This window comes from Epinephelus lanceolatus, chromosome 2 (genome assembly GCF_041903045.1).
Source record: "Epinephelus lanceolatus isolate andai-2023 chromosome 2, ASM4190304v1, whole genome shotgun sequence".
NCBI classification, from domain to species: domain Eukaryota; kingdom Metazoa; phylum Chordata; class Actinopteri; order Perciformes; family Serranidae; genus Epinephelus; species Epinephelus lanceolatus.
The window spans coordinates 4,193,107-4,219,780 of record NC_135735.1 but is presented as its reverse complement, the minus strand read 5'-3'; the positions used below and the strand labels follow the sequence as shown (position 1 = coordinate 4,219,780).

Here is a 26,674-nt window from a genome sequence, read left to right as displayed (position 1 = left end):
CTCCCAATAAATCTGTGTGCTCTCCGTCACGGTTAAGCAAAAATTTGGTTTCATAAAAACTGATCTGTCAAACCACTCAGCACTGGTTTCATGTTATCACAAGAACAGGAACGGATGGATGAAAAACAAACATTCATTCATCCTGAAATTAAATAAGTACATGTGAAACATAAAACCACCCTAATGTCAGACTGATCATTTAAAAAATGCTCCATGTCAGTTCAGAGTGCAGACACCTTCTGAGCGGGAGTCATTTCACATCATACTTGTGCAAGAATTCAGCTTCAAAGTCAGAACCGGAATTATTTTGTTACAGACTGCATGGCATGACACTTTCTGCACCATCAGTGTTAAATCAATGGCTCATTAATTCATGTTGACTCAACACAAACACTCTACTTAGCAAAGCAGAGCCAAGTTTTTTTTTTAATAAAAGATGTACCACAGGATGCATATCCTGGACTGAGTGAGCTGAGTCACTGTGGATTATTTACTCAGGCCTGGGACATCAACACAACCCACACAATCCTTCAAACCTCCTTAGAGCAACACACGTCATGTTTACACCCGAACAATGTGCCATATTGTGTTCAATATCCACGGACGACTAAGTGATGGGTGTGGACTGCTGTGTATTGAGACAGCTTACGCACTGAAGGAGCCATTATCATGTGCAGTTAATAGATATCCAGAGTCTGACATGTCTCTGATCAGACTGCTTGGTGGCTGTAGGCATGGATGGATTATTGAGGGGCCCACAGGCCTAGAGGCACCAAGTGTCAGGGCCCCCCTGGCCTTTACTTGCTAAATGTCAATCAGATTAACACATTCCAACCAGGAAGAGACTCATAATGATACAAAGAGACACAGAAAATGAAACAGATGCAAAGAGACTGCAAAGAGACACAAAATAACTAAGAAACAGGCAAAGCAACCTCAAGGAGTTACAGCAGGCCTGCAAAGAGACACAAAACCACCACAAAGTCTGTGTGTCTTGCTTCTGTGTAGGAGAGGTGCTGGGGCCTTTTGCATGTCTGTGCCCCGGGGCCCATTGTCTCATAATCTGCCCGTGGCTGTGAGTCTCTTTTTTGTAGATGTTGATTTCCAGTAGCAGTTTAAAGCACAGCAGAGTGTGCTTTATGATTTGGAGTAAATATTGTCTCTTTATAGTCCCTGCTTGCACATAAAAGCACAGATTGTCTTTTAGACTCAGGGGATGGCAGCCCAGTCGCCAGAGGACAATGTTGGCATTGTATGTTTCTGCAAACCACTAATGTGTTACATTTGCACATTTCATACAGTTCAATGTTTCTAAAGTGACATAATATATAATTTGTCATCAGTAGGTGGAGGGGATGGTGGATGGTGTGACACCTCGGTAAGGTTCCAGTCAAGCTACAGATCAGTGTTTGACACCAACAACAACAAAACCGGTTGTGATTTAGAGTCACTATTGTGATTCCAGCTGCTTTTTAAGCACCAAACATGAGTGTTTTGTAGCGAACCTGAACGAAAAGTGTTTGTTTTTTTGCGCCAACATAAATGTGTTTCCTGCCCTGATAGTGGTGGCACTAAAAGTGGATATTTTTTTACAGAGAAATCAACGCTTTTACTGCCAGAATAGTGGCATGAAAAATGATTGTTTTGCATTGAGACATTGCTACGATCCCTCCCGGGAACGTGGCACGAAAAGTGATTCTTTTTTACAGAGAAACTGATGCGTTTCCTGCTGGGATAGTGGTAGGACAAGCAGTTGTTCTTTACCAATACATGACTGCTTCTTCAGGCAGGATTATGTCCCCCAAACCGAGTATTTTAAGCCAACATATGATCTCTTTCCTAACTGTAACCAAGTGATTTTTGTGTCTAAACTTTACCATACTTTAACTACAGAGTTGTTGAAACGTAAAGTATACAGCTGGTCACACAGCAGCCTTCTGCCCAAACCAGCTCATCTGTTGACACAACTCATTCAAGTCATCCTTTGAGTCACCAACAGAAAATAAAGTTAAATCACAGAAGCTCTGGCTCACCCTGTGCCATGTATCTTACAGCTGCAGTGATTTTGTCCATAAACTTTAAAATGATTATTTATTTTTTGTTAATTGAGGTGTGTATGGTGAACACTGGGGTGGAAGTCAGAATATTTATCTGACTATATAATGACGAAAACTCTGTGTGTGTGTGTGTGTTCCACGTTTTTCTCCTCACTGACTTGGTCAATCCATGTGAAATTTGGCACAGTGGTAAAGGGTCATGGGAGGATGCCAATGAAGCAATATTACATCAAGTTTGAGCGATCTGCATGAAACTGGGTGAACATAATCTAGGGACCAATATCTAAAGTTCCCTCTTGGCAAAAGTTGGAAAACTTACTAAAACTGAGCTTCTATAAGGCAATGAATATTGCGGAGGGCGTGGCTCATCACATAAAGGTGTATAACATCTCAAGGGTTTCACCCATCACCACACAACTTTGTAGGCATATGACATATTTTCTGGAGGGACTGATTAATATAGCAGCGAACCACTATCTGTGGTGAGGATGTAGTGAAGTAATGGCATCCTGCACAAAGAGTGAATTCACACTCCCTCTGTGTGTGTTGTAATCCGAGCTTCTCTGTTGTGTGTTGTGGGCGATGGTCTGGCTGTGGTCCATGCATTTTTTTCATGAGTCCCGGGGAGTGTGTCTCACTGGCTAGCTTATCACTGCGCTAATACAGTGTTTATAACTGATATTGGGACAGTGTCGTCACAGATTCATTGTGGCCACAGTACGGCTGCTTTGTCAGTGATTTCAGCATCAGACACCGACACAAAAGGGCACCTCTCACAGCGGTAACATATCTCTGCATCAGTTCATAACACTGCTGAACGTGTCAGTTTCAAACGCTGGTAACAACGCAATAAAAAGGAGTTGGAAAATGTGACTGTTTTCATCAAAGGAGCAGGAACTGTACATTTCCTGTAAAAACTAGAGTGTATTTTGAAAAGACACATTTAACAGGCATAATTCGACACGGTGTCCCACAACACCAACAACACACACAGGGCGATACCTTGCACATCATATGTAGATGTAAAAGTCCACTGACCAAGTGACGATATTTGACGAGTTGAGATGAGAATTTGTCAAAAAAATTCAACATAAGGCAGAAAACAGTGACATCATTTAAGAACTCTCACCCTGCGCCTAACACAAAAACTTCTTTGCCACAGTGAAAACCACCAAAAACAAACAAACAAAAAAAATAAAAAGATGGCATCCCTGGGGCTACATGATTGCAGGCCTTTCCCTCTCTTCACAACATGACACAACAGCCACTTAAATTCCCTGGTAAAGCACAGTGACAAATTGTAAACAGAGTAGCCTCCTTATCAGTAAACAGAGTATGAAACTCATCAATAGAAGACAATTCGTCAACAAATAAGCTGAGACAATGCTAGGTTATTAGCCACCTGTTTAGACAGTGGCAACTTAAGAGGATCAATCTTTTTAATTAATAACATCACAAGCAAAGAACTGGTATGGAGACTGGGCTGCTGTCTGAACTTCCTAAGTGCTGTTTACTGGTCTTCGCTGTTATCTCTGTAGCCTGGGGATACTCAACTTGCTTCACCTGGGGGCCACTTTTGCAAAATGCCAGGTGGCCAGGGGCCTGCCATATAAGCCCAGCACAGGTCACCTGCACCTCTGTCAGGGGTCTGGTGGATCCTCCTGTTCTCCTCTCCGGCTTATCCAACGCGGTCACGCTCCGAAGTCAGCAAGATCACGTCAGCATGATTCACAGATGGTTGCAATTATTGTTTAATGGCAGCAAGGGGGATCATGCAGAAAAGTGGCAGTACACCATCAAAAGTTAAGGCGGCGGGAGTCCAACTGGGGCGGGAGGGGTGGTGGATGGGTCCAAAGACCACCGAATTCCACCCGGGAGGCCGGTGTTTATTTCCCGCAAGATTGTAAAGCCAATCAGATTCAAAAACACTACATACAGTACAAATTACATGTTTGCCCCTTCGCCCTGCTAGCTTAAAGCCACTACAAGGAACTTTTAACTGGATATGCAAAAGTCTCTCGTTTCTGCTGATGTCTGTGCGTGACCTACAACAGCAAATGAGACCATCGGTGTGAAGATAAGCTATTTCTATATAGTGTATATCCATACCTTTAGGAAACTGTGTCCGGATCCGCCCCAGGTTGCTTCCAGGATGAAACGATTTACGGCACTCAGACGGCACACGTCATCTTACCTAGCTGCTTACATTTATAGTGACTCTTATAAATACTCGCTATTCCTCCTCCTCGACCCGGCGTCCGCGGGGAGTTAAAATAGCAGCAATCATCGGGTAAAAGTTCTGTGAAAGCACTGGACTCACCAACAGTCAGCCACGTCTCAGTCACACAGAGAAAATCCAATCCTCGGGAAGTCAGGAAATCCTTCAGGATAAACGTTTTGTTCACTAGCGATCTAGCATTTACCAGCCCAATCCTGGCAGGAGCCGGCGGGTCCACGGCATTAGCTGTCCGGGGAGCCACACACAGAGGCCGCAGGTTGCGCAGATTCACCCCGCGCCAGCAGGGACAAGGAGAGCAGGGGCCGCGGGGCTGGAACACCTCATCCGGGCCGACGACAGGTACCAGCCAGGCGTCGACAGGGTCCAGCGAGTGGCGAGAAATAAAGAGGCAAGGCACCGCTCCACACTCCAAGAAGCCGTGGAAGTGCTCACCAAACAGGCCTTCAGCCTTACCAGCCGACCTCTGCATTTACCCCGGCGGCGGTGGCGCTTACACCGGAGAGGTGGAGCTGGGGCGCGGCAGAGGTGAGCTGGGATCCCCGATAGGAGCGGGGACAAAGTTTTCCCCTCTTGTTGTTTCATTCATCCCCAAAACACACACATGCACGAGCCAGGTAAGCGTCTTTACGACAATACGCGCTAGAGCTCATGGGAAATGTAGGCTTCATTCCGGCAAAACACTACCGCTTTTGTCCACATGGTCGCCAAAATCAACTCAAAATGAAAGTTCCTTGTAGGGGCTTTAATATCTGATATCAACCCACTACAAGATCATGTCAGTCTAATGATATTCTCGTTTCCCCCTTCCAAAAACAGTTAAATTAAAACAACAATATTGTTATTAAGCAAAGAAACACAAGTTTTATTTCAGTTTTCACTTTTGATTTATGAGTTCTTATGTAAGTCTATGACGGTTGAGCACCAACAGAGAAAAAAGATTCTGTGTTGCCAGATCTTGTGAGAGTGGGTCACAGAGACAGAGACAGGTCTCAAACAAAGTTAATTTTCTCCTGGTGTGTCTTTCTGAAAAATGCCATTTGCCATTTTAGTGAATGTTCAGGCGGCTTGTGAAAACTGGGTCTAATATTTGCTTCAGCGACTCTGAGGCAAAATGATCGGTCATAATCTGTACTCACGTTCACTTTTCCCTTAAGACAACACAGTCAGGACTGCAGCTGCTCTCCTGAAGGGGCGGGGCAGCGGCAAAACCCATCTAAATGAATCTAAAGTGAGGTGTCTTGGTTTATCAGCGGTCTCTGGATTCACGTAATGCTCTTATCATCCATGTTAGCTTTGTTTATCTCTACATAAAGGTCTGATCAAGCCTGTGATGTAATTGATTAGTTGGTCATACAATGCAGATATGGTTATTGTTTTCAATTGACTCGGCAGGTTGAATTGTTGTTCTTCAGAGTAAGAAACAGTTGTGAAGCAAATTACAACTGTTTTGTGTTTATTTGCATTAAATAATGTGCTTTTTTAATAATTAGACTAACAACTGAGAAAGTACTGCAGGTTGTGACTCAGGTCCGTCCATCCCACTGATGACAGTTTGTGACAGAGTCTGACAGAGCAGTTATGAAATGTGTTCACAAGCGGTGTATTTGCATAGGGATTGACATTCAGTTCAGGAAGTAAAGTCCTGCACGTGGCTTGGATGAATAAGAAAGATGACTAACCAGTTACGTTTTGATCTTCTATTACGCAGATGTTATAAAAAACTGATCTTAATACTAATACAATACATCCACACCTGATTTGAGCTATATTTAAATTTACACACAGTAAGAGTGTGCTTAAAACCCTAAATTTCCCTTTTTTTCTCCATCCATTTTCATCAGTTTATCCAAGGCTGGCTGATGGGGGCAGCAGGCTGAGAAAAGTCCTCCAGATGTCCGTCTTCTCATCAGCGCTTTCCAGCTCTTCCTGGAGGATCCTGAGGCGTTCCAAGGCCAGATGAGATATGTAATCCCTCCACTGTGTTCTGGGTCTGCCCCGGGGCCTCCTACCAGTATGACAAACATGAATCCCCTCTAATGGGAGGCATCCAGGAGGATCCTAATCAGATGCCTAAACCACCTCAACTGACCCTTTTCGACGTGAGGGAGCAGCAGCTCTACTCCGAGCTCCCTCCAGATATCTCAGCTCCTCACCCTATCTCTAAGGCTGAGCCCAGCCATCCCTTCGGGGGAAACTCATTTTGGTAACTTGTATCTCCGATCTCATTCTTTCGGACACTACCCAAAGCTCAGAATCTTCACTGACATGTACCCATAGCTCATGAGCATAGGTGAGGGTTGGGACATAAATAAGCCAGTAAATCAAGAGCTTAACGTCCCTCTTTACCACAACGGTCTGCTGCACCAAACCTCCTGTCCATTTTAACCTCGCTTGTGAACAAGACCACTGAGATAATAATAATAATAATAATAATAAATTATACTTATATGGTGCTTTTCCATTCAAAGACACTTTACAAATTCAGGAACACACACACACACACACACACACAAAAAGATACGCGAACTCCTTTGCTTGAGGCAGTAACTCTCTCCCAACCCAGAGGGGCAATCCACCAATTTCCAGCAGAGGACCATGGCCTCACAGTTGGAGGTGCTAACTCTCAAAGGGCTGCTTCACACTCGACTGTAAACCACCCCAGTGCATGCTGGAGGTCACAGTGTGATGAAGCCAATAGAACCACATCATCTGCAAAAAGCAGAGACGCAATTCTGAGGTCCCCAAACCAGAACCCTTCTTCCCTCTGGCTGTGCCTCGAGATCCTTTCCATGTTGAAACGGTGACGAAGGACAACCCTGATGGAGGCCACCACTACTGGAAGCACCGTCTTCCTGCAGTACCCCCACAAGACTCCCCATGGGAGCGGTTGCAAGCTTTCTCCAAATCTCCAAGTCCACAGAACACAACTAGACTGGATGGGCAAACTCCCACGAGCCCTCCAGCAGCCCCCCAAGGGTAAAGAGCTGGTCCACTGTTTAATGATCGTTCTGAGCCTCCTGTCCAGCACTCTGGAGTAAACTTTACCAGGAAGGCTAAGCAGTGTGACAACCCAATAAGTGGTGTGAAAATTAGTTACCCCCAAGTATTTTATGGTTTCAGAATAATGAAAACAGCTGGAGAACAGTTAGCAACTAAAAAGGAGGTCGACTCTACAGGAGGATTTTTTTTTCTTTTGCAACTATCATGTTTGTATCATGTTTCCTCCTGAGCTGGGATCCCCGATAGGAGCGGGGACAAAGTTTTCCCCTCTTGTTGTTTCATTCATCCCCAAAACACACACATGCACGAGCCAGGTAAGCGTCTTTACGACAATACGCGCTAGAGCTCATGGGAAATGTAGGCTTCATTCCGGCAAAACACTACCGCTTTTGTCCACAGGGTCGCCAAAATCAACTCAAAATGAAAGTTCCTTGTAGGGGCTTTAATATCTGATATCAACCCACTACAAGATCATGTCAGTCTAATGATATTCTCGTTTCCCCCTTCCAAAAACAGTTAAATTAAAACAACAATATTGTTATTAAGCAAAGAAACACAAGTTTTATTTCAGTTTTCACTTTTGATTTATGAGTTCTTATGTAAGTCTATGACGGTTGAGCACCAACAGAGAAAAAAGATTCTGTGTTGCCAGATCTTGTGAGAGTGGGTCACAGAGACAGAGACAGGTCTCAAACAAAGTTAATTTTCTCCTGGTGTGTCTTTCTGAAAAATGCCATTTGCCATTTTAGTGAATGTTCAGGCGGCTTGTGAAAACTGGGTCTAATATTTGCTTCAGCGACTCTGAGGCAAAATGATCGGTCATAATCTGTACTCACGTTCACTTTTCCCTTAAGACAACACAGTCAGGACTGCAGCTGCTCTCCTGAAGGGGCGGGGCAGCGGCAAAACCCATCTAAATGAATCTAAAGTGAGGTGTCTTGGTTTATCAGCGGTCTCTGGATTCACGTAATGCTCTTATCATCCATGTTAGCTTTGTTTATCTCTACATAAAGGTCTGATCAAGCCTGTGATGTAATTGATTAGTTGGTCATACAATGCAGATATGGTTATTGTTTTCAATTGACTCGGCAGGTTGAATTGTTGTTCTTCAGAGTAAGAAACAGTTGTGAAGCAAATTACAACTGTTTTGTGTTTATTTGCATTAAATAATGTGCTTTTTTAATAATTAGACTAACAACTGAGAAAGTACTGCAGGTTGTGACTCAGGTCCGTCCATCCCACTGATGACAGTTTGTGACAGAGTCTGACAGAGCAGTTATGAAATGTGTTCACAAGCGGTGTATTTGCATAGGGATTGACATTCAGTTCAGGAAGTAAAGTCCTGCACGTGGCTTGGATGAATAAGAAAGATGACTAACCAGTTACGTTTTGATCTTCTATTACGCAGATGTTATAAAAAACTGATCTTAATACTAATACAATACATCCACACCTGATTTGAGCTATATTTAAATTTACACACAGTAAGAGTGTGCTTAAAACCCTAAATTTCCCTTTTTTTCTCCATCCATTTTCATCAGTTTATCCAAGGCTGGCTGATGGGGGCAGCAGGCTGAGAAAAGTCCTCCAGATGTCCGTCTTCTCATCAGCGCTTTCCAGCTCTTCCTGGAGGATCCTGAGGCGTTCCAAGGCCAGATGAGATATGTAATCCCTCCACTGTGTTCTGGGTCTGCCCCGGGGCCTCCTACCAGTATGACAAACATGAATCCCCTCTAATGGGAGGCATCCAGGAGGATCCTAATCAGATGCCTAAACCACCTAAACTGACCCTTTTCGACGTGAGGGAGCAGCAGCTCTACTCCGAGCTCCCTCCAGATATCTCAGCTCCTCACCCTATCTCTAAGGCTGAGCCCAGCCATCCCTTCGGGGGAAACTCATTTTGGTAACTTGTATCTCCGATCTCATTCTTTCGGACACTACCCAAAGCTCAGAATCTTCACTGACATGTACCCATAGCTCATGAGCATAGGTGAGGGTTGGGACATAAATAAGCCAGTAAATCAAGAGCTTAACGTCCCTCTTTACCACAACGGTCTGCTGCACCAAACCTCCTGTCCATTTTAACCTCGCTTGTGAACAAGACCACTGAGATAATAATAATAATAATAATAATAAATTATACTTATATGGTGCTTTTCCATTCAAAGACACTTTACAAATTCAGGAACACACACACACACACACACACACACAAAAAGATACGCGAACTCCTTTGCTTGAGGCAGTAACTCTCTCCCAACCCAGAGGGGCAATCCACCAATTTCCAGCAGAGGACCATGGCCTCACAGTTGGAGGTGCTAACTCTCAAAGGGCTGCTTCACACTCGACTGTAAACCACCCCAGTGCATGCTGGAGGTCACAGTGTGATGAAGCCAATAGAACCACATCATCTGCAAAAAGCAGAGACGCAATTCTGAGGTCCCCAAACCAGAACCCTTCTTCCCTCTGGCTGTGCCTCGAGATCCTTTCCATGTTGAAACGGTGACGAAGGACAACCCTGATGGAGGCCACCACTACTGGAAGCACCGTCTTCCTGCAGTACCCCCACAAGACTCCCCATGGGAGTGGTTGCAAGCTTTCTCCAAATCTCCAAGTCCACAGAACACAACTAGACTGGATGGGCAAACTCCCACGAGCCCTCCAGCAGCCCCCCAAGGGTAAAGAGCTGGTCCACTGTTTAATGATCGTTCTGAGCCTCCTGTCCAGCACTCCGGAGTAAACTTTACCAGGAAGGCTAAGCAGTGTGACAACCCAATAAGTGGTGTGAAAATTAGTTACCCCCAAGTATTTTATGGTTTCAGAATAATGAAAACAGCTGGAGAACAGTTAGCAACTAAAAAGGAGGTCGACTCTACAGGAGGATTTTTTTTTCTTTTGCAACTATCATGTTTGTCCCAAATGATGTACAGATATTTAGGAATTCTATCATCTCAAATAGCTTGACAAATAGTGCACCCAGACCCCCTGCAAATAATGACTGTCCACTGTCCTGTCCTGACCTGATAACTAACATCCCATCTCTTACCAACAATAAATGCTGGTTTCTTTGAACCATAAACACGATCTTTTCCTGGCCTTACAGTGAAAAATTCCCAAATCTTGAACAATACTTCGGGTGCACTTTTGTGGTGAGGCTCCAAAACCAAACAGAACACCGGCACATACAGATAAATTTACTTCAATCAGGAGAGATTCGTTCTGAGGGAAATTAATATTTATTCACATCTAAAGATCCATGTACAGACCCTATGGTGATGTCATATTTTAAAGAGGGTGGTAAAGATGTAGTAGATTAGACAGACGAAGAGGGAGCTGAGAAGCTGGATGTGAAGAGTAGTGGGCTTTTGATGAGCTTGTCCTGGGCTTTGGATGGGGTGGTGGAGGGCATGACAATTTGGCCCAAAATTGATCGTGGCAAAGTTTGATTGGTTTAAGAGGAAAGCAAACGCCTGTAACCAGCTGCTTAGAGGAAGTGTTGGGATAGAGAGATAATTGTGAATAAATAAAGCATAAAGTCTTTGTTTATTTAAGGAGGACAAAGAAAGTGTGTCACGTTTCAGGCACAGAGCCATCATCAGTGTTACATAACAAGCAGGAATGGCAAATTATATGGTGGGGTTCAAACAGGTGAGGTTCAAACCACAATCGGGTCAGAGGACACGTAATTGCGTGACAGGATCCATATGTGAGTGAATGACCCGCCCAGCAACAGCCTCTCTGAGAGGAGTGTCCACAACAATCAGGAACAACAACGACAGCAGGTGTCACCAACACCAATTATTGCACAACTCAATGCAAAGACATGTTTATAATATATATTTGAAGCCAGTGGATGATTTTTTTTCCTCTTTTCTAAAATGCAAAAGTCCACATCAGTCCAGATCATGCAGTGCTGTGTGTGGTTTGTTTGTTGAGGTGGTGTTCCCGTACTTCTACCTCACGCATGCCCTACTCAGACTGGGACAGCTCACAGGTAGAGAGGAGAGGAAAAGCTATTAAATAGTTTTGGAGATGATGTTTAGAAGTTGAATTAACCTAGCCTACAAATTATGACCTCTTTACTTGCTTCTACAACAAGTCAGAGCATTTAGTGGGTTGTTTTAGAGTCCGTAAATGTTCTGTGACGATATACAACAATGTGTTGACATAAAAAAAAGTACTTTGAAAACTTAATTTTTTTTTAAAAGCCAGTACTCCAGTACTTTAACTGAAGTAATAACTTGACTCAGCAACTTCCACCTGTATTAGAGTAATATCTGACCAGAGGTATCTGTACTTTGACTCAAGTAATAGAGTATTATACTTTGTCGACCACTAGTAAAAACTACGTGCATTGCAAAGTAACAACCGCGGAGCTCTCCGTGTTGACCTCGGTCTCTGGTGAGCACAATAAATGGTGGTTTGTTCGATCTCCAAGGTAACGAATACATGAGCGAGAGGGTCAGAGTTCAGGGCCAACACATTTTCACTCCGACCTCATCACATATCGACATTTAGTCACACACTTTCCACGTCCACATATGGCGTCCAAGGTACCCTGGGTGTGTTGGTTGTTGACGTTCTTGGACGCCGTGTCAACTTCAGCCTGTTACAATCATTGTCTGTTTTCAAAATACACCTCTGTTTTCACAGGAAATGTACAGTTTGCATACAGTCTCTTTCAAAATAAAGCAAAGTGACGTTTTTTATTTCAACAACAAACACACATGGTTGGGTTTAGGAAAAAAGAACAGGGTGTATAATCTTACAGGAAGCGAACACCAGCCTCCTGTGTGAGAGTCGGCTGCTGCTAGACCCATCCTCCCCTCCCGCCTGCCCCACTCAGACTTCCACCGCCTTAATTTTTGTTGTTGCAACGCTGCGTTCCCCCCTGACACTGCCGGGCGTTGCTAAATAATAACGGCGCCCGGCCGTGTATCATGCAGACGTGAAAGGACGGCTTCTTTCTTTGGTGTTTGACGCCGAAAGTCACTGACCAGGCGCCGGATTTTGTTGACTTCAGAGTAAGACCAGGTTGTCAGCGCGTAAGTAGTACATTCTGATTATGTGCGTACTGCATGCAACAGTACGTACGTTATAAAGGTAAGCTGCACTACCTACGAAAAGTAAAAAGAAAAAGTATGTGATTTGGAATGCAGCCATGCTTCCTACATAAAACAGCTCACACCAAGGTTTGTGGATTAACTTCAGTAGCCGGGTCATGATTTCTGTAAAGAGACACTGATGAAGAGTTTTTCAAATTTTGTTTTTTGGTTAAATGTTTAAAACTCTTTAAACTTAGACTTTTAACTATGTAACTGCAGGAAGGCTCCATCTAAACACGCCGTTTAACCCATCGTGCCATGATAAATTATGTTCTGGAGTATTGCATCTTGTTCCAGGATACTGACAGCTGCAAAAAAGTTTGTGTACTTATTACAAAAGACCACATCCTCCTGTTGGCTCTGTATTGCGTCTGAGGTTTGTAGATGGAACAAGTTAGTGAGTGTAATGATGGAGGTGGTAATCTATTTGCCGAGTAAACACATAGTAACCTTGTGTGCACTGTCAGGTATTTATTGAATATGTAAATCCATATGTGGTGGAGCTGCCTTATGCTCTGTCTTAGCTCCGCCTTCCCTGGTTATAAAGCAGTTTGTCTCACAGGTGATTGCTCTCATAGCGGGTCAGTCCTCGGGACCAAACATGGGGACAGACGGACTCAAAACTACATTAGGGCTCATCTACCTGACGCTGCTGGTCAGCGGCTCACTTTCTCAGACTGGTGAGTATGTTACAGCTTCAGCTTCACTACACACAGTGTAAGACAGAGGAGCAGGTTACAGAGAGCATGACTGGCTGTTGTTAACAGAAGTTCATTTTTGTGTAAGGTGAATTAAGATAGTTCATATCTTGTTTTCATAACTTCTAAAATGCATCTGTAAAATATCATGAGAAACTCCAAAGATGCTGGATGATGTAACTCACCTACTTAGACTATTACATTTGAATTCAAAGCCTAAAGCAGCTGATTAAAAGTTGTCAGTCATCTGTTACTGTTGCAGTCTGTACAGACTAACCCTAACCCTAACCTACCAAAAACATCTCCAAAGATACTGAATATGTATAAGTTTTGAGTTATATGTATTAGTTGAGGGAGCCTAGTTGGGCCCTGACTTATGCAGAGGTGTCATGATAATAACAATACTAACAAGCTTTATTTATATAGCACATTTCAAAATGCTGTTACAAAGTGCTTTACAATAAAAACAGTTCATATTTAAAATCATAGAGAATGAAACAAATGTCGCACATAGTAAAAACAGGGTAAGGTGAATCAAAATGTCATAAAATGTAAGTAGAGTGAATTTTTTAAACGTGATTTAAGAGATGAAGATGATGATGTGCATATGTGCAAACACGCAGCATGCATCTACTATTTCTGTCTCCAATACTCAACATTACTGTATTTCACAGTTCGTATATTCCTGTGGTTAAAACTTTAATTTAAATGTTTAATAGACCTGTACAACAGCATGGCACCACGCAAATGTAATGGTGTTAATGCAACATTAAAATAAGGCAAAATATTGTGTTGACAAACTTTAAATGTCCAATACAAATCTCTCATACAAACTGCGCTACAGCGACTGGGAGATAGTGGGTTCGATCCCCGGCCAGGTCATACCAAAGACTATAAAAATGGGACCCATTGCCTCCCTGCTTGGCACTCAGCATCAGGGGTTGGAATTGGGGGGTTAGATCACCACATGATTCCCGAGCGCGGCACCGCTGCTGCTCACCGCTCCCTCAGGGGATGGGTCAAATGCGGAGAACAAATTTCACACACTCAGGTGTGTGACAATCAGTGGGACTTTAAACTTTAAATGCCACAAACGCTTCCAGTACCTTTTGCTGCACTGTCCAAGATTCGTTTGTCACGCAGAAGACACACCAAGCAGCGGCAAAGCGCAGCCTGCAGCAAGTTGCAATGCAAAGTCAACAGAAAGCTGCGGCGGCCATTTGATTCTGCAGCCAAAGTAAAGTTGAGGATAACTCATAGCAGTGAACTGCCCCCAGAGGATACCTGCAGCCAATCAGTAAACAGAGTCCTGTGACTCATGAAACATCTTCACCTATGTGACAAAGAATTTCTACCTGCCTGGAACACATGAACACACCTCCCAGTTGTGTCCATGGTTTTTGGCATTAATTACAATCATCCTGGACAAAACAAAAAACAGCGTTATGGTATAAAGTGCAAAGAAAAGTATTAAAATAATGTCAAACAGCTGATTCCAACGACAGCCTCGCCCTTGACCTGGCAATCTTAGTTTAGGATAATGCAGTGGCACCTCAGATGGCCAAGTCTTAATCTAACATGACTTTACGTAACAAGACTTTATGTAACATGTCTAAACGTTAATTAATGGCACTAAATTATGTATGCAATGTAAAGTTATGTATGCACGTAACTTTACTGGATTACTATACTGGTTAACTTGACCTTAGACTTCATTCTACTTAACTCAGACCTGTTGTCCTTGTTTGTGGACACTTCTTTGTGCCATCTAGTGGCAGTAAGAGCACAATACACTAATCCATGTGAAAACAAGATGGCAGCCATATCTGCCGAGTCAGTCTGCAGCCGATTCTGACACAAACGTGGACAAGATCCAAAACCTGATCACATATTATGGTTGAAACTTGTTTATTTATGATTAACAATGTTTGTAGTTTGATATGGCAACAAATTTGACCAATTTTAGCAACAGTAAAAAACTAAGACACTTTTAATTTGGAAGCACTCGTTATGAAGACACTGGGTCTTAATTATCATTGACAATGTTTAGTTTTTATACCTATTGGATCCTACTGATCCCAAATGGCTAGGGGAAATTAAAAATGTATACCAAACAAAAGTTTGTGTCTCAGGAGGATAAGTAATATCTCATTGTTGACTTTTGGTTTCACCTAGGACACAAACGGTGGTCTCCTGGCTCAAAGTCCTGTGTTTTTTGACCACTCTATGCACATCAACAAGATCCTGACATGGACTTAATTGCGCTGTATACCACAGGAATGTCCAAAGCCTGGCCCAAGAGCCAAGCGTGGCGCGCAGACCAATTTTAAACGCCCCTTGCTAGACTTTCAAAATATACTATATGTGGCCCGCCACACAATATTGGTTAATCAGGCAAGATCACTTTGCATTTTTCCCTTCACCTCACAACGGCAGGCCTATCATAAAATCTGTAGACATGTGTGAAGCAGGAACCATGCAGGCGGAACTGATCTGTTTTCATAATCAGATGGTAAAAAGCAAACAAACGGTTAACAAACAGCAAACATTTCCTGCTAGGTAGCAGGGAAGTCGACAGTTAAGACTCGCTGCTTTCAAGAGCAGTGGAAAAGTTGAATACATTTTAACTGAAAGATTAAACAGTTTGTTTGTGAATGTTTTTGAGGTATTTTCACATTAAAAAGTTTGGACTCCCCTGGTACACCATGTCACCTGACTCTCGCCTTTGCTCCAATCATGAGGTCGCACTAGAGGTCGCTGCGACACTAAACGTAAACATGGTGTCCACAATAAGCTGCTGTAGAAACAACCTATGGCGTTGTGTTTTGGAGAGAAGAGTCTTGAATATATGATATAAACTGTGGGAAACATTTCCATATTGAAATGATTTTTCTTCTTCTCTTTATCTACAGTAAACATCATTCCGTCTCTACAGAGCCCGGAGCTGACGACAGGTAACTGCGCAAACGCCCCAAAATCAGTTTTTGCTCAACACTTCATGCTTTTAATTGCTGTCTTCAGTTAAAATGATGTTTTACCTTGTTAATTTTGTTCTAGCAAATGCAAATCACATCGGCCGAGTGTGCACCACTTGGGGAAACTATCACTGGAAGACCTTTGATGGAAATTACTTCCAGCTTCCCTCCACCTGTAACCATGTCACCACCTACCAGTGTGGGGAAAGCTACGAAAATTTCAACATCCAGATGAGGCGCAAGGTGGTTGACGACGTCCCCACCATCAGCAACATCATTATGATGTTTGACGGCTCTGTGGTGGAGCTGTCGCAGAAATCAGTGGAAGTCAACGGACAGACGTAAGTTTGAGAGACACCACGCCTCATATTTTTCATGTTACAGCCGGAGACTCTAATCAGATATTTACATTTAATGCTGCAGGTTGAGCTCACCTTAACAATATCTTCTTTACCTTAACAACAGTAATTTGACCAAGAAAAACAAACAAACAAAAAAACAAACATGCATGTCTGTCTTTTATATTTACATATATAACATATATTGACAGGCTTTGGGAGGGATATATGCACATAACATATAGAGTATGTGATATGAATATATGTGAATTATATCTATATGGTGGACATTTTTAATGATGTTATACCTTGTGAACATATATTAGACATTTATAGAAATACATATGTTTTTATGTATGTGATATATGTCAGTTGTCACAGAGATAGTTTCCCATACGGAAATGTAATGCATGCAATGCATATTATCACATATACACATCCTTTGGATAAATGAAGATATAAGTTTATAACATATATGACATACCCATAGTAAAATTTGTATTTGTAGATATATAAAAAAAATCTAATTGTCTATTCTTAAAGGTTATTCTTAAAATTAAATATATGTACATATATTTCATTTCTATGTGGGTTTCTCTATCTCCATCTGCAAACTACATTCACTGTTGTCAAACACGTGTTATAACAATCTGAGCCTGTCAATGGCAAAAACAAGCACTTTAAATGGATGTGCATTTATGGTGCAAAAATGCTCCGAGTGTTGACACCGCCGGCTGCAGCGGTCTCCTCATTACTGGACCAGTTTCAGAAAGTGCTGTCACGTTAGGCACTTAGACATGAAAATGACATCAGGTATTTTAAAGGGGGTCATGAACACTGGCAGTCTGTTTCTACTCAAAACTAACAACTAATACATGTATTTTTTAAATCACAATTTATTATTAATCTGGAAAATAAAATTGAATCAAATGTTTTTATAGGTAAATAAAATGCCACAGTACGTTAAAAAAACCCCATAAAAATAGAGCTTGGGTTCCTCACAAAAGACTTTCTGTGACGTCATTCACAGAACACACAGTTACTACTTTGTCTCTCATTAGAATATGATCTTAATTTCTCTCAGGATTAATAAAGTATCTATGTCTCTGACCTCATGTGCCACCTGCTGCTTTCTGTCTTTTGTTCTCACTAACTCTCTGTCTTGGTTTCAGGGTGACTCTGCCACACATCTCATTCGGGGTGACGGTCACGGGGGACTCAAACAGCGTCACGGTCGAAGCCAAGTTGGGAATAACAGTCGTGTGGAACAAGGACGACTCGCTGGATGTATGTAACACACCCTGTCATATGCACACAAGCGCTTCCTGCTATGTGTCCAGGTTAATAGTCACGCAGGGTTAGACACACTGACAAAGTTACACATTGTGAGGCTGTTGTAAACAACTCAACAGGATATGACTGTGTGTAAATGCATTAATGCGTTCCCGCACATGCTTGTTATGCATGCATATGAGTACACACTTAGTCTTAAGCTGTTTTCATTGTTGAAAGGATAAGGCTGGAGTTATCTTATCATTTTATTATTGTTATCGACAATACTCACGAAAAGACCAAACCAACAATCAACCTTTTGAGCAGGTATTGTGTGTGTGTGTGTGTGTGTGTGTGGCCACAGTCTGATAGAGCTAATCCCTCTTTGCCACAAACGCCATTGTTGCCCAAAAGCCATTAAAACCACACACAACAGCCGGAGTGTTGCACTTGAGCAACATACTTGATAAGTCTTATGAAAACAGCCAGCGTAGTTCAGTCCTATCAGCCCTTTTCACAGAAGAGTCTGATAAAAGTGCAAGGTAATTGCTGCTGATACCTACGGCTCTTTAAATATTGAGTTGGAGCTCATCCATTTTGGGAGGAGGCATCAACTCCTGAGGGCGTGTAGTACATGCAAACATTCCTTCTAACGATGAGCAGTTAAGGTGACACCCCAGGCCAGAACATCATTTTTTCATGCATCGGTCAATCTTGAGATTTTGGACTATTTGCTTCCGTAACTTCCTTTAGACGAGTGGAGAGCAAACATCCAAATACACATTTAGGTGTTTATTCAAGTTCAGATTTCTATTCTGGAAATGTTTACAATAAGCACATATATAAGTCAGTGATGCCTCCTTTGCATGTTTAAACATAAAAATTGAGATAACCTGAAATGTATGGAATTTTACAACACATATCTTTAGAGGCTGTTTTATCAAAGAGTTTTTCTTTTGCTCAAACTTTGACTGAAAAATCTCATATTCAGAAGCACTAACATGCACCAAACCTTCCAGTTTTATTCTTGTCTTTATTCTGTAGGTTTTTACAGAGGGGTTTGTTCATACATCACTCACAGCCTGATTTATAGAACATCTTATCCCTAAAAAAGACAGGTTGAAAATTCATTTTTCATTATATATTATCAGTATTTCCTGATTTATGGAGCGATAAAAACAGATATACAAAAACGTCCCCTGTAAGATTCTTTGACTCCAACATGTCAACAAAATAACACAATAATTTTAAACCTGACTTTATCCAACATGAAGATCTCTGTTCTGGAAATGTATGAAAAACAGAAAACCATAATATAAAAAAGGTCTTACTGTAAGTAATCATCTTGGAAAGTTTCATGGCGATAAGTGTTCGCTAAAAGTTTTAACTTTATTCTTCTGTAGTGTCGCCCTTTAACCCTTAGAAAGAGCATTTATTCTTTTTGCAGCAGACAGCTAAGGCTTACACGTGCCGTGTAAACATGGTATTTTGCCTAAGTACACTGGAATGTTCCCCACAAATTTTAGCATAGCTGCTGCAGATCGTTGTTTGCAAAATAAAAACCATAATAGCTAAAACATTCATTCTTTCTGCAGCAGAAAGCTGAGGCTTCTGTCTTCCATGTCATTATGTTGTACGCTCATAATGACATTATTGTGCAAAATTGAATGTGGTGCAAAACTGCGCGTTTCCACACAATGTGGAGTCATAGGAGCATCTCTCAAAAATTAAATAATGAACATGGTTAAAATAACTTTTGGAGTGTTAAGAAATACTTTGTCTGGAGGAGGAAAAGGTGGATCTGACTCAGACGGCCTTAAAAATGCGTAACTTTAAGCCTTAATAAAATGTAAACGGGTGAGTTATATATAAATTCACCCCCTGTACAGTTGTCATGAACGTTAAAATTAGCTATAGTAGCAGTTTGAAAGCATGTTCATTGCTGCTGTAAATTTGGGCACTTAAACATGGGGGTCAGTTTTTTAAGCCAGCCTCAAGTGGCCATTTATGGAATTGCAGTTTTTGGCACTTGGGCTTCATTTTCAGCCTCCGAGGTTGCCGCATGATTCAAAGACAAGTTCCTGCCCATCAGAGTTTAAGTGCAAACATGAGCTACTCTATGAACGCCAATGGCACCATCCACACCAAAATCAGTTGGCCTGACTTCAAATGTCACAGATCTGTTTTGAGAGAGATGAAATGCACTTAGAGGAGTAAGCTCCGTGACTAAGGCAACAGGAAGGAGCTCAAATATTGATCAAGGATAATTGCAAAGCAGCAGTGAGTCACTGGGTAAAGTTGCGGGATATGTCCTGGAGCAATAAGCAAACAAAATTAATCAACCAGGCCTATAAATGACAATGCAAATGTGTGATGTCAGATATATGTCACACGTTTTACAAGCGCAATAAAATATACTCAAGGGAAAATTCTGTTATTTCACACGTGCATATATTAAACTCACACGATACAAGACCAATTCAACAGCAGAGTTGTACAGGTAGCTGCAAGCGAGAAACAAAATATAGGAAGAGGCAAAGAATGGCACCTGCATGTATAGAAATAAGAAGTGGCCGCACGTGTCTGCTTGGCAAGCGCTGGAGGGCTTAGATGTTCACAAGAGGTTAATTGTGCTCTGGAAGTAGAGTTCTGCACGTTCAAACTGACCTGATTTTTAACAATTTTGGAGGGTAAACTGGAAGCACTGGCTCTCTTATAATTGGTCACTTGTAGTCACACCCACTATTGTATAATGTGCTGCAGGTAGGGGTGTGCTATATCATCCCATTCACCATAATATCAGTATATTTTTTAATATCATATGAAAAATCCATATCGTGATACTCATGGTTTTTCAACTGGTTGACATATTGCTGTCATACTGTTACCCACGGCAACAACAAGCATAGCTGAAAGTGAAATTAGGCTGTTACCAACTCCGCGGTGGTTCCAAAAAGAGGAGCAGCTTCAGTAGTGTGGAATAAACTGTGGCCTCCTGAATGTTTCATGAACAGCCCCGGACTTCTCAGACTCTTTTAGCGACTTACTGCTCATAGGGAACTCATTCAGCGGCTCCTCTGGCAGCAGCACAGCGTCGTGTGCAGTTTCCACCCCACATGCTCGTAAGCATGTTTTGTCTTATGATATAAATCTGAGGCTATCTGCTTTAAGTAAGCGTGTGAAAGTTGCTGACTTAACGACAGGTCATGCATCAGCTGGAAAAGCAAAGCGTAACTCTCCTACAATAACTGCCCAAACCAAACACTGCTTATCCACTTCGGTGCTCACACACACAGCACACTAAGATTCCCCACAGACTTAGACTCACTCAAATTCCCAAATGGATTACATGGAGAATTGCATACATCAAATTTTCATTAAGAATATGTTGAAATCTTAAAAAGCTGCTCTGAATAATAAATGATTAATAACTAACTTGTGATTTTGCCAATAACTGCTCGATGTTTGGGTTCACAGATTGAAATGAATGGCCAATACCAGAACCAGACATGTGGACTCTGTGGAGATTTTAACGGGATATCTAATGATCTGACGAAGGACGGTAAGATCCTTTTCAGTGTGTGAACAGATTCCTTAATATCAGGCCTGCAGTGTCTGAAGGCCTCCCTGGATGTCATGAATCACAGTGGGTATAATTTACACTGATCAACAGACTCGATACTTTGACGTCAAAATTAAATCAAACCTAATTCATAAATGTTTTAATTGAATTAAAAATCACAAAATCACTATGTGCATTAGCACTCACCCATGTCAAGTCTATATTTACTCTGTAAGAAACACCTTTGGCAGCATCTGCAGTCTGGAGGCAATGTCCCTTCATCTGTTTTCAAGTGTTTGCCGATGCTGCTATGATATCATGTGAAGTAGGGATGCACGATATTGGATTTTTTGCTAATATCAGATATGCCGATATATAAAAAGTCATCTGGCCAATAACTGATACAGATATACTGTAAAGTGGATTATATCCCAATAGCCAATTTTAGTGATCATCAGGTCTCTTCTGTAGTGGAATTAACATCATGATGAGATGAGATGAAATAAAATGCTTTCCAAAGTATATAATTTCCTTTTGAGACCCTGTGTCCTCATAAGATGACATCACATTTTGGGCTTACTTGACCTTATACTTCATTCTACTTAACTCACCTCTTAACTCAATTTTATCTCAATTTTTATGTTCTACTTAACTCACCACTTAACTGACCTGTTGTCCTCGTTCATGGACACTTATTTGTGCCATCTAGTGGTAGTAAAACCATAATACACTAATTCATGTAAAAACAAGATGGCAGCCAAGTCAGTCTGCAGCCGATCCTGAGGCAAAAGTGGACAAGGTCCAAAACCTGATTTTCTGTGAGTGAGTACCAAGATTCTCTGAGTTCTCTGAGTAAAAAGGGATGAAACATAGGGTGGAAGCATCTGTATCAAAGCTTTATAGATGAATAAATCCCAGTGCTGCTCCTGTTTGGCCTTAAAATACAAGAACACAGACATGGTTTGAGTTCTGGAGCTAATGTTGGTTGCATGAAGCTCTACTAAATGTTGACTTTTATCTGGTAAAAAAAAACTCTCTGCACTAACTGCACATTTGAAAACTAATTTTAAACATGTTCTCCACTGAACATTCCCCCTACAAAGGCGTACAAACTGCAAGTTGTAACTAAACTTTATGACACTGGACTGAATAATCACAGTAACCATTGCTGTGTGATTGACTGTAGGAGTTCAGCTGTCTGTGGCCGACTATGCTGACATCTCCAAGGTGGACGGGCCGACAGAGAGCTGTGAGGAGCCTGAGATCAACCAACAGCAGAACTGTGGCCATAAGGTAACTCTTCACTCTTTGTAAAACACATTTACACATTTAGATTCACGCTGACTCATGGCGTCTCTGAGATGCCCTTTACTATCTTAAGTCAAGGTTGGAAAAAAAGCACTTTGAAAATGTACTATTCTAATACTTAAGACTCAACTGTGGGTTGTTCAAAGTCAGTAGATTGACTGTGATGAATGTTACTGATGAAAATAACTGTAGGCTAATCACTAATTAATTAGTAATAGTAGCATCTTTACCAGTACAGCTCTTAATCAACAATAAAATACATTAACAAATCTATATCGCACATTACCCCCAGCACACAGCATCTCACACCACCCTGCAGCTCACAGTGGTCTGCACCCCACTGTCTATGTGTTCTCAAAGTTAGAAACAGTATTAAAGCACAACAAATATCCATGTGTATGTATGTATCTAAAGAGTGTTATTGACTGATTTATTTTTTCAGGCACTCTGTGAGCAGATCTTCTCCAGCGCTCCATTCGGTAGTTGCCAAAACCTTCTGGATCTGGACGCCTTTACCAAAATCTGTATGGCTGATATGTGCAATGCTGAAAATGACGACGACAGCTCTGTCCTCTGCAAAACCATCTCAGAGTTCTCCAGACAGTGTGTCCACGCTGGCGGCAGGCCCCAACAATGGAGGAATGAAAGCTTTTGCTGTAAGTGTGCCAACATGTGAAGACAGCTACTGATGTGCGGTTCACTTAAATGTTCTGGCCCTGAATTTCAGCTGCAGAGTTGCATCATGTTTTGCAAAATTGCTTGATTGTCACCAGTGCAGCTGCATTAACGTGTTTGTCTCCACAGATATGAAATGTCCATACAACATGGAGTTCATGGAATACAGCAATCCATGCACTGACACCTGCTCCACCCCTCAGGCCAGCCTGACATGTGACAGCCACTTCTATGACAGTTGCCGCTGCCCTGCTGGTACCCACACACATCTACTCTATACGCAAACAGCCATGTCTCATACACAAACATACAACATGACAGTAATTATTATCTGTCCTCTCCTCCTCAGGAACTGTCTATGATGACATCGGGGATGGTGGCTGTGTTGTAGCCAATCAGTGTCCCTGTAAGCACAACAACAAAGTCTTCCAATCAGGAGAGTCGTACACTCACGCCTGTAGATCCTGGTAAGATCAAAACTCTGGTGCCTTGAGGTGTCAAATACAAATAAATATGATTGAAAAAGGTTTTTTTTATCTGCTTTTTCAAGGTTTTTACTTCAGCGTGTTGTTCACACGGTTATGTTTTCGATCACTGAGTAAAATCAGTGTTTACAGCTTATTTCATCTTTTATAATAAGTGAAAATAAGTACTCATCATAATCTCCAACATTAGGATTTATATACTGTGTGTGCAATATTAAAATTAGAAGAATTAAGTTAGGGCCACAATTATGGGATGACTTCAAGTGCTATTGCTCATAGCAAATATGTGACCTTTTTTTACACTTGCATAAAAATGCATCTTAAGTTACTCTAATTCCTGACGTGTGTGTGTGCTGACAGTGTGTGTATGAGTGGCCAGTGGCGGTGTACGGAGGAGAACTGTCCAGGAGTCTGCTCCGTGGAGGGAGGAAGTCACATCAACACCTTTGATGGGAAAGTCTACACCTTCCATGGGGACTGCTCCTATGTCCTGGCTAAGGTAACATGCATTATCGTCTGCAAGGCTGCTAGTATACCACAGAGAATTAAGCAATAGCTCACAACAGGCCGTGATATACCATCAACAAGCATAGACAAATCCCAAATTTTCGATTCACAAACTGTTTTATTAATAAAGCATTGTTGCCCTCCTGGCTGCCTGATGTAACGTTCATAGCATACGTATCTTTGCATTTCATCTTTTAAGTTAAGCAGGTGATTTTTGCACGATCGAGTCAGTCCACATCCCCCGAGTTACATCTCATTTCCACCTAGTTTTGCTTTGTGTCCATCTTGTGGAAAATGCACATGTAGCAATACAGTCAAAAACTGAACCAGTAACGCATCATTTAACACATCAAATGTGGGCATAGCTCCTGTCACAACAACACAGACACAGGTCAGGTGTTACTTTGGGCATTTCTAACATGACAGAAGAGAAAACAAAATGGCGGTCAGCGCGATCATGAGAAACAAAGTGAAATAGAGTACGTCGTTAGCTGCTTGTCATAAAAAGAGTTTCCCAAAGCTCTTAAAGTCCTTCAAACATCTCTCCAACCGTGGTTCTGACAATCAGCTTCGGCCTCAGACATTAACAAAACAAAAGTCAAGGCTAGCGAGTCGTTCTTAACACTGCTACACACGGTCCATTCACCGTAATGGCACACCTGACAATGAACATCAGGACGTATGATCCACTCTGTGTGTTTCACAGCTAGCATGCTACCAGTGTTAGCTAGCTAAACATGCAGCCAAACTTTTCAATTAGAAAAAAACATAAAAAATAGAGCTCTATTACATTCAGTCAGTTACCTTATTTGTGTTCATGCTAACTTCCTGTGGAACAGTGCATACAGTCTGTCTTACTTTCAATTTCCCAGTGGTCACGTGCGGTATTGCAGTGAAAAAAATCCCCTGCAGCCCAGAAAACATTTTCCCCTACAGGCCACCATTATGAAAGAGACGTCTGTAAAACTGTTGACAGAACACCTCGAACTGCAAACAAGGCCGAGTACGACTCTTTCTATTATGACTTTTTCATACATGGGGGATACATGTTTGTTAAACTGTCCTCGAGCTGAGAAGGGCAATTTTAAAAAATGTGACGTCATCACAATGTAAAGTCGATGGGATGAGTGGGTACTCACAGGCAGAGCCAGGAGGAGCAACACTGCTGTGCAAATTCAGTGGACCTCGTACCGCAGAAGTAAACCCAGGAAGCTAGGAATCTTTTTGCTGTATGCACCAGGCGAGCAGTGCCATTGGAATAAACAGATCTAGTAATACATTCATGTGTCATTGCTGCTGTCGAGGGTTAATGAACCATGGCTGACAACCAATTAGTTGTGCTATTTTTTAAGACAGATAATGCTGCAGGGTACAATGAGGCCTAATAAACTTAATGTATGATGGATCTATGTACTATTTAATGTGAATTAGTTTTCTGTTGGTGACTTGAGTGTAATGCCTCTAATTTATTTTACCAGTTTTCAGTTTTTCAGTCCTCATTAAAGCCCATGTTTTGCCCCTGTGTGTGTTGCAGCCAAATAATGGCTCCATGTACACTGTGCTGGTCAACCTGGTGAAGTGCGGTCTGGGTGAAAGTCGGACCTGCCTCAGAGCTGTAACTCTGAGCTTATACAGCAACTCTGTGGTAAGCACAGCACACTGCTGATCCATGTCTGACTCTATATATGTTGTATATATATAATACATATAAGATGTGTAAACCCTCTCCAACATTTTGCATCAAGCAGGTCTAAAGTAAATGCAAGAATTATTTGGAAATACAGTTGGATTCCTGTTTGATATAATCTGAAATGTGTCTTTCCTCAAACTGTCAGGTTGTTAAAATTCAGGCGTTGGGTCAAGTCTATGTGAACCAGATTCTTTCTCAGCTCCCTCTGTTTACACGTGAGTTACTTAAAATATTTTACAGAATACACACAGCATGCTAAAAAACACATAAACATGATTTTTTTAAAATAAAAAACCCCTCAGAGTGAGAGTCATTGGTTACACTCCTTATCTATCAACTCAAGTGCAGAATATAAAATATGTTTAAAGAGTTTTGTATCGAACAGATGAACAGACCCACCTAAAGATCTGTGGGTAAACACGACGCTGCAACATGCACAGAATTCAAGCTGTGGCACTGATTTGCATTTTTAATGTCTTCTGACTGCTGCAGCCGAGCTGAGTGTCTTTAAGCCATCGTCCCACTACATCCTCACTAATTTCAAGGGGGGCATTCAAGTGTTGGTCCAGCTGGTCCCCACGATGCAGGTCTTCATCACAGCTCAACCTTCACACAAAGGACAGACTGCTGGTATGTCTCGACGTTACTGTTTCATTGTCCAGAAAACGCCTCCAGTATTTACAAATTGTAATCAACCTGTTATATTCAGGAAAAAAAAGCCTTTGAAAAGTGGTTTTGTTTGTGGTACTACACGTGTTGTAAA

At 41.8% G+C, this 26,674-nt stretch overlaps 1 protein-coding gene across 1 annotated transcript in view; it reads left to right on the top strand.

Annotated features, from left to right (window-relative positions):
* Positions 1-12,992: 12,992 nt before the first annotated feature.
* Positions 12,993-26,674, top strand: part of LOC117252513 (uncharacterized) — a 56,088-nt gene continuing 42,406 nt past the window's right edge. The window contains exons 1-13 of the mRNA XM_078173509.1: positions 12,993-13,081; positions 16,012-16,053; positions 16,157-16,415; positions 17,585-17,699; positions 21,162-21,246; positions 22,433-22,539; positions 22,997-23,210; positions 23,359-23,484; positions 23,579-23,696; positions 24,075-24,213; positions 25,756-25,866; positions 26,057-26,126; positions 26,404-26,541. Of these exons, the coding sequence (XP_078029635.1) occupies positions 13,003-13,081; positions 16,012-16,053; positions 16,157-16,415; positions 17,585-17,699; positions 21,162-21,246; positions 22,433-22,539; positions 22,997-23,210; positions 23,359-23,484; positions 23,579-23,696; positions 24,075-24,213; positions 25,756-25,866; positions 26,057-26,126; positions 26,404-26,541 (1,603 nt within the window). The 5' untranslated portion in view covers positions 12,993-13,002. The remainder of the gene's footprint in view (positions 13,082-16,011; positions 16,054-16,156; positions 16,416-17,584; positions 17,700-21,161; positions 21,247-22,432; positions 22,540-22,996; positions 23,211-23,358; positions 23,485-23,578; positions 23,697-24,074; positions 24,214-25,755; positions 25,867-26,056; positions 26,127-26,403; positions 26,542-26,674) is intronic.